The 8,644-nt window shown below is 53.4% G+C and overlaps 1 protein-coding gene across 1 annotated transcript in view; it reads right to left on the reverse strand.

Annotated features, from left to right (window-relative positions):
* The window catches only part of Pgbd5 (piggyBac transposable element derived 5), a 59,384-nt gene extending 52,952 nt beyond the window's left edge, over window positions 1-6,432 (reverse strand). The window contains exon 1 of the mRNA XM_075977648.1: window positions 6,037-6,432. Coding sequence (XP_075833763.1) covers window positions 6,037-6,364 — 328 coding nt within the window. The 5' untranslated portion in view covers window positions 6,365-6,432. The remainder of the gene's footprint in view (window positions 1-6,036) is intronic.
* Between the last annotated feature and the right edge of the window lie 2,212 nt (window positions 6,433-8,644).

Raw genomic sequence — 8,644 nt, forward strand, 5'->3', positions numbered from 1 at the left:
TATCCCAGCTGTTACTGAGATGAAATACTTTGATCTGCCACCAAACAGCTCTGCCACGATGCCATGTCTCACCTCAGACCACAAGGAGTGGAGACGTCCATGGATTGGAACCTCTGAAACTGGGAGCCAAAACACACCCTGCTTTAAATTCTTGAAGGTTATCTGTCACATGACCAAAACTTCTCGTGGAGGAGCCAGGGCACCCACTGCTGGCAAGGGTGTAAACAGGTATGCTTCTAAGAGGTTCTTTCAGAACAGGTACCAAAAGATCTAAAAATGTACAAAAATCCTTCCCCTGGACACCATTATGCTGGTTTTATGTTAAGGGTCTTTATTTACCTTATAATAAATCCTTAAATAAAAGATGTGACCCCGAACTAAGTTTTGAGAACACTGACTCAATCAGTGAGATGCCACATAAGCTGGAAGACCTACGTTCCATTCCTGGGTCCCACGTACTGTAAAAGCTAAGAACTGATTCCATCCAATTGTCCTTTGATCTCTAAATACACACCATGGCACACATGCCCCCCAAACACATCACATACACACACAATAGTAATTTTTAAGGCCAAGGCTCAAGGCTAAGCAGATCATTAGAGAATTACATGTCCGTTAGAATTTACAACTTTAAAATTTAATGGAAAGTGTCCACGGGTCATTAATTGCAATCAAAACTCAGTTCACCCACCATGATGTAATCTTATATACATGACTTATGTACTGAGCATCTCAATTAGCTTCTTCCAGATAATGGAAAATTGTGGGACTAAAAAAACTTTAAAACATTTTTTATTTTTAAGAGTGAAGATGTTTATTATGATGTTAAGAAAAATATACAAGCACAGTTTTTAAAATAAAGGTGAGTTTGACACTCTTGGAAAAGTGAGAACCTTCCACAGTCTCTGCCAGCATCCATAGCCACACCTGCTGGCACAGGAAGTCCTGCCTCCTGGCACAGGAAGGCCCGCCTCCTGAAAAGCAGCACTATGTTCCTAGGGATAGTAGAAATTCTTCCTGCTCTACCCTGATAAGGGTTGGTTTTAAAAAAGCACATTCACGTGTTAAAGTTCACAGAACAGTAACCCCCCCACACACACACTCACACTGAAAGAGCAGTTCTACATATTAACATAGAAATAAGTTAGGCACGGTGGCAGGACTGAAAGACGTTCAAGAAACAGAAGGGGTGGAACTGCCTGTCCGGAGCTGAAGGGCTGTCTAGGGGATGGTGTCCTCATGTCCACCTGGCCAAGTCTTTCCATCTGATTCCACAGCTAAGACGCTAAGGCTGTCTTCTGCAGAAACTGACAACTTCTCTACCACGGAGTCTGCGTCAACATGGCATGTGACGACACACAGTCAGCAATGGCTGACGTGAACTCCACCAGGATCTCCAGGTTCCCCACCTGGACACAGCCGCGGGACAGACAGCTCCAGGTTCCCCACCTGGACACAGCCTCGGGACACAGAGCTCCAGGTTCCCCACCTGGACACAGCCGCGGGACACAGAGCTCCAGGTTCCCCACCTGGACACAGCCGCGGGACAGACAGCTCCAGGTTCCCCACCTGGACACAGCCTCGGGACACAGAGCTCCAGGTTCCCCACCTGGACACAGCCGCGGGACACAGAGCTCCAGGTTCCCCACCTGGACACAGCCGCGGGACAGACAGCTCCAGGTTCCCCACCTGGACACAGCCTCGGGACACAGAGCTCCAGGTTCCCCACCTGGACACAGCCGCGGGACACAGAGCTCCAGGTTCCCCACCTGGACACAGCCGCGGGACACAGAGCTCCAGGTTCCCCACCTGGACACAGCCTCGGGACACAGAGCTCCAGGTTCCCCACCTGGACACAGCCTTGGGACACAGAGCTCCCAGGAAGCCAGCTGCATGGACCCTGCATGGCTGCTCAGCTGTTGGGCAGCACTGCCTGAGACTGCAGTTGCAGCTCCCTATGACCAGGCTCCTCCTGCTGCCACACAACCTGGCACAGAGCCAAGACAGAAGGCGCCATTCGATTCCCTGACTCCACATAAGGGCCTCCCGCTCTCCCAGGTCAAAGACCCCACTTAACTCCAGCCTTAAAAAGAAACATTTTTCTCTTCTTACTCATTAGTTGAAAGGTTTTACTACATCACCATGTTATCAGAGATTCACAAACAGTGAGTGTTCAAAGGCCTATGGAGTGCTCAGCCATAAACGGGACATCTACAGCACACCCCTGCCAGAAAGGCTCGGCCATAAACGGAACATCTACACCACACCCCTGCCAGAAAGGCTCGGGTAACATCGCAGAAGAGGGGGTGAGAAAACATAAGAGCCAGAGGTTTGGGAGGACTGGGGTGGTGCAGTGACCACACTACTCAGGAATCCCATAAGATCAAGATCAAGGCCCTCTACATTCCAGGATGGCTGGGGGCTGGGACACAGCAGCCCCATCCCTAGCTACGGAGCCATTGAGAGTTGATGCCAGCTAGGGAGAGAGTTTTCTTCAGGACTGTGGTATCTGCTAGGCTGACCATGCTCCAGTGGACAGCCCACATCCCTGCAATATACAGGCAGCATAAGTTAGACTCAGTAAGTTTTTAAAAAAATGAGAGAGAGAGAGAGAGAGAGAAAACCCACAAAGTTGGAAGGCACATGTGGGGGAGAGGGTCTAGGAAGAGCTGGAGGTGGGAACAGTATGAATATGACCAAAATACACTGCATGCATGTATGAAACTCTCAGAGAATATATATAACAAATAATTATTACAAAAGTTAAAAATAAAAGATTTTATCAATAAACCAGCAGTAAACCAGGCCACCAAGCACTCGGGAGGGAGGCAGAGAGAGGCGCATCTCTGTGAGTTCAAGACCAGCCTGGTTTACAAATTAGGTTCCAGGACAACCAAAACTGCTACACAGAGAAACCTGTCTCTAAAACAACAACAGTGATGATAATAATTATAAAATAAGCCAGCAGTAAACTCTAAATTCAACAATGTTTCTTTCCAACCCCACACGTTCCTCTCATCTTCCCAAGGTCAGGCTCCTACTGGAGTGAGTCTCATGCAGTTGTTGGCAGGGTATCATGGATGGGAGGGCACTTGTCTGTGAACTTCCCCTTTGAGCAGCCCAAGCACAGACAGTCGCCACAAAAATCCACCAAAGATAGAAGAGGAGATCCGAGACTGTAGTGTCGCCTGCTCCTCTGCCTCCTCCAAGAAGAGATCCAAGGCCTGTCAGTAGCGGAGGAAACGTGAAGGTCAGAGGCCCTGGACACAGCCCGCCTGAACTTCATACTGCTCCCAGGAGTCCTGGCACGGGGCTGGGGATGTGCACAATGGGAAGGCAGGAGGCTGACAGTTTGCAGGGCTATTTTAGGGGTTTCAGCAGCAAATCTGTGCTCCCAGAAAGCAGTTCAGTTCCTAGGAAGAATCTCCCATCAAGGGTTAAAGCGTGTCAACCAGCCTCCCAGCACTGTGTACATTTAAGTCTTCCCAAGGGAACCCACACCTCAGAGCAGAGCCCGAGAGGGGTGGAAGAGCCGCTCCCCTGCCACTGCTGGCTGTGCCTCCCCAAGCATGCTCCATCCAGCAAGCTGAAGCCATGGAAAATAGGAGTGAACAGCCTAAAGGGCCGGGATTCTCACCAGCAACCACGGGTCTCTCTCCTCCCCTTTTCTCAGCTTAGCACCAACGTCTCTCTACTGTGTGTGCAATCTCCATGGAGCCACAGATCTCTGACAGCAACTCAATGTAGAATGGGCCCAAACGTGCCCTGCTTTCCTGCCCAAAGGCTCAGCAAACGTCTCCAGGTCATCACAGGTGCTGAGAGAGCAAACAGGTGCATTCTCCCCAGGAAAACTCTCCCCCACTCAGCCGGCAAAGGCAATGCACACCTTCCCACACACTCTCTTACACTCACAGACAGACACAATTGTTTACGATGGGGCAAGTCAGTAAGTCCTGTATTAACCTAGAGTCCCGTGCAGGCCTCACTGACTGCAGCAGCCATAGCAATTGCAAATGTTCCACTATGGAACCTGGTGACAGATCAAAGTGCCACTCTCTTCCTCTCTCCCCTCCCACCCTCCCCACCCAGTTTATCTCTTAAGAAACTGGAGGGCACAGAAGGGAGGGAGATGCAGGCAGCAGCCCTGGCGGTGTAGAGCAATTGTTGGAGTGTTCCTGATGCTGTGGGCCAGGAGCTCAAACTCTTGGCTGAGCTCTGCAGCAACTGGCCTCCTAATAAACACATCCATCTCTCTCCACGCTCCTGGGCTCCAGCGTCTGCTCAGACCACCCTGGAAATCAGCGTCTGTTTGAAGCTCTGACAAATCACATCTGCATGCTGAACAAACCATCAGCTTTGCCCCTCTGCCCTTTCCCATATTTCCCTTAAGGAGATGATAGCCCAAAGAGAAAATTCTAAAGTAGACCTCAGTTTAAAAGACAGGGCAACTCCTAGAGTAGAAAAACAACAGTAACCACAAACACCAGCAAACAGTCGATAACGCCTTTGCCTGTGGTACCTCAGTGACTCAGGCTCAGGTGCAGGATGTGAATCTAATTCCAGTGGCAGGTAACACTGGTCTTCCGAGGGGACAGTGCAGTAGACAGACAAAAGGACTCTGCTTTCGAATCTTAACTTACAGGTTACTAAGACGTAAGCTACTGTGTAAACAGTCACTTTGGTGTGTTTACACTTCTCAACTCCAGAACCTTCATCATTCTTAAACTAGGCCTAACCCAGTGCAATGTCATTATTTTGCCCTGAGACCTACGAGCTTGCTGAGTCTTCCTCTGTAGACTTCTATCTTAAGTGCTACAGTATGGGATCACACCGGCTCACAGCATAAAGACTGCCAAACCAGGACACTGGGCTGGTACAGTCCCCAGAGTCAGTATGGAAAGCAGCTGCCCAGGACAGAAGGCTCCTAATGGCACACTGGAAAATGTAGGCTAGGATAGAAGCGTGATTTAGTGCACGGCTAGTCACAGCCAAATGGCCCCACTTTCAAATATACCCACTTAGAGCTTTGCACGGCGATGGTAAACCTCCATCCAGTCCAGCTGCAACTTTGCCCACCCACACCGCAGCCCGAGTCAACCGTCCCCATCTCCAGTTCCCTGCAGCAAGGTTCCCAGGTCCAGTCCCTGGGCCCTGCCTCCCGTCCACCTGCATTCCAGCTGGGCTGGACAATAATTAGAGTGTCACACTAAGTGTACACTACCCCGGGTTAATCCAAAGTGTGTGGGAGGGGGGATCATGCAAAGGGCATTCCCGGGTGCCCATCCACACTTGGCCTAACATCCGCCTGCCTGGAGGCCATGGAGTCTGAACAGCAGCACCGGAGGGAGGAGGGGGGACGACACAAACTAGAATGCAACCTCCACTTCCTCCGAAAGCAGAGGGCTGAGCTGCTGCAAAGCAGCGATGTTTTAGAATTAGACTCTGCAAAAGCCAAGAGCTTCCTGAGGACCCGGAGTGGCAGTCACTGAGCTCAACTCCAGACATCTCCAGATAACCTGGGTCCGGTCTACACACCTTAAAAGTAATCGAACGACGAGCACGCGCACTAACGCAGAGGAATCACCCTTCGCTCCTCTCGGGGAGAGATCGACTGGCACCAGAGGAAGTTTCTCATGAAAACAGATCAGTGAAGATGCTGGGGTAGCCTCGCACTGGGCTCTCACTGCGCTTCAGCTGCGACCGGCCTCACCCCTGGCACCTAGGTCCTGCGGACTGCAAATGACCCTGTCTCGGCAGTGTCAGGAAGCCCATACTTTACTGACCCCACAGGTGTGACTCCGCTAGATGACAGAAAGCCTCTGGCAAAGTGCTCGCGTGGTCTCCACCCACAAGAAACCTGGGACTACCCCCCTGGGCAGGAGGGCCATCTCCTGTTTAAATCCCTGCTCCCAAACCATCTGCTTCCAGAAAATCACAGGTGTGGGTCGGGAGTGTCTGGCGCCCGCCCGGCTCTTACTCCAGCCTTCAGGCCGCGCCCTGCGCCCCTGCATCCCAGTGTCCCCGGTCGATCCTCACCACCGGTGTCCTCGAAGCGCGGGGGCGGGCGATCCCGCAGCGCGGCGCTCCAGCCTCCACCGGCCTCATCCTCCTCCAGCTCCAACGGATCCGCGGCTTGGGGTGGCGGGGCGGTCCCCGGAGGAGCGGGGCGCTCGCGCTCATCGTCCGAGGAGGCGGCCGAGGAGGAGTGCGAGGCTGCGGAGGTGCTGTAGAAGGGGTTCCCGCCGCTGTCCGGGCCCGACTCGCCGAACACGTCGTCGGAGATGTGCAGGCTCTCGTACCGTGCGCGGGCTGCCTCCAGCAACGCCGGAGCTCTCCTCCGCGCGCCCCCGCCGCCCTCGGCCATGGCCCCGGCCGCCGCCCGCGCGCCCACACCCCAGAGCGCCTCCCAGCCGCACACGCCGGGCCCGGGACCCCCGCCGCGGCCCGCGGCTCCCCACCAGCGCAGCCCGCAGCACAGCGCGCGCCGCCCCGCGCCCGGCCGGCCCGCCGTCTTGGCCGCTCGGGCCGCGAGCCCGGGATGCGCCTTAGAGCTCGGGCACCGCTAGCTGCGGCCGCGGCGGAGACTCAGCCACTGCCCGGCGCCGCCGCCGCCACCACCGCCGCCGCCGCCCCCGCCCGCTGCGTCTCCGCCGCGCCCGGCCCCGTCGCGTCCCCGTGCGCCCTCCCCACGGCAGCCGCGTTGCGCGGCCGACCTTCCCGGGCGCGAGCCGCGGACCGGGCCCGCCTCCAGCACCTCCAACCGCTGGCGAATGGAAACCGCGGGCCTCGAGGGGGCGGGGATAGTCGGACGCCCCGCCCCCTTGGGGGCGTGGCGCTCGGCCCGTCGGCCCCGGGGAGCACCTCGCACTGGTTCCTGGCCTCCCGTGGGCGTGGGGAGGGAGGCGGGTCCTCGTGGTCCGTGCGCGCTGGCCCGCCCCTTGCGCAGCCGCGCCCGGCTCCGGGGAGCTGTCCGCCCAGCGGTCCTGAAATTCGTGCAGCGGACACGCTCTAGGTGGGCGTCTCGCCAGGCTGGGCCGCGCGCTCTGGTGAATTTTAGGTTGCCCTTCTGGCTTCCCTAATCTTGCTCGGTTGAGAAGCTGGCTCAGGCACTAAACTGGTCTCCTTCAACAACTGTCGTGTAAGGGCGGCAACATTAGTCTGAGGTGGCTCGTCATTCCTCACAGTCCTTGACGCTGACACCTTCTGAATTCAAAATTACTTTCAGATCTATCACCACGAGCGCTCTGGTATTGCTTGCGCAGGCCTTGAACACTCACATCTGGTAGAATATCTGGAGCATGCAATCTCGAAGCGGATTGTATGGTCAGGAAAGAAACAGCTGGGTCGCCAGGGTTTCAGTGCTATAACAATGGAGCAGAGTTAGGTCTCCCCTTCTTCTGGGGCAGAAGCATCAGGCTAGCCGGCCTCCCCTTATCAGAATGCCTTCTTTCCTTACTCCTCCCTAACATCATAAATAAGTCACATTAATGGTTATTGAGTCATAAAGTAACGTTCACTCTGAAATAAAATAAATCCACAGAGATATAAAAGGTTTGAAAACCCTACTGGGTATACTAAATGATAATTACACAAAACAAAAGATGGAGGGTTGTTATTTCTAACTGTGTATATGGAATGATGGTGTTGGGACCGATCTGCCACCAGCTGAACCTTTCACTCATATCTTCCTATCCCCAGATTATGTCTGTCCTTCTGTCCTTGCTATCCTTCAAATCAGGTCTCTGCACAGGCATGAACCCTCTGACAATCACAAGCCGACAGGATGGAAAAAGAAGGGGGATTTGCATATCATTCTCCTCCGTGTGTATTAGCTGATAAACAAGAACGTGTGTGCAAAGTGTTACAAGTCTTTCAGGAAAGCATGCCACGGAAAGGGAGGTTTCTAGCATTCCTGTGTACAGCAAAAATGTAGGGTGCCTATGAACAGACAATCAGAAAGGGTCATGGGAAATCATAGGCTAGAAGGACTAAATAAGACCTCACGGATCAAATCCAAACCCTGGGTAAGACTCCTGTAAGATTTTGTGTTACCTATTAAAAATAATGAAGTGACCATCAAGGAGGGGGCTGGCATTAGAGGGTACAGTCTATAGAAAAGAGTCCATCCTTCCCCAGCTAATATGAGTGTGACTCTGGTTGTTTCATCAGTATGTGAGCATCGAACCAAACAGTCACAGCTAAAGCACAGACAGTCACTCTCTGACCCTGACATGGTGCTCAGACCAAGGAAACATGGGGCCCTTGTGCTTTCCAGCAGCTCATATGGGGAGTAACAGAAGGAAGAGGATTTTAAGGTCAGGAAAGAAACGGGTTTGTGGGCCTGGGGATTTAGTTCAGCTAGCAAACTTTTACCAAGCATACAAGAACCCCTGGGTTTGATCCCCAGGAATGCAGACCGGCTGTGGTGGCACAGACCTGCAATCCAAGCACTTGGGAGATGGAAGCAATAGAAGCAGAAGTCCCAGGTCATTCCTCAGCTGCAGAGTGAGATAGCAAATTGGAGGTCAACCTGTTCTTCCAGAGGACCCAAGTTCAATTGCCAGGACTTCCATGACAGCTCACAGCTGGCTAATGCCTGTCTCAAGATGACAGCTGACAACTAGCTAATTCCTGTGTCAAGGGG

The sequence above is a fragment of the Microtus pennsylvanicus genome, chromosome 6 (assembly GCF_037038515.1).
Source record: "Microtus pennsylvanicus isolate mMicPen1 chromosome 6, mMicPen1.hap1, whole genome shotgun sequence".
Taxonomy (NCBI): Eukaryota; Metazoa; Chordata; class Mammalia; order Rodentia; family Cricetidae; genus Microtus; species Microtus pennsylvanicus.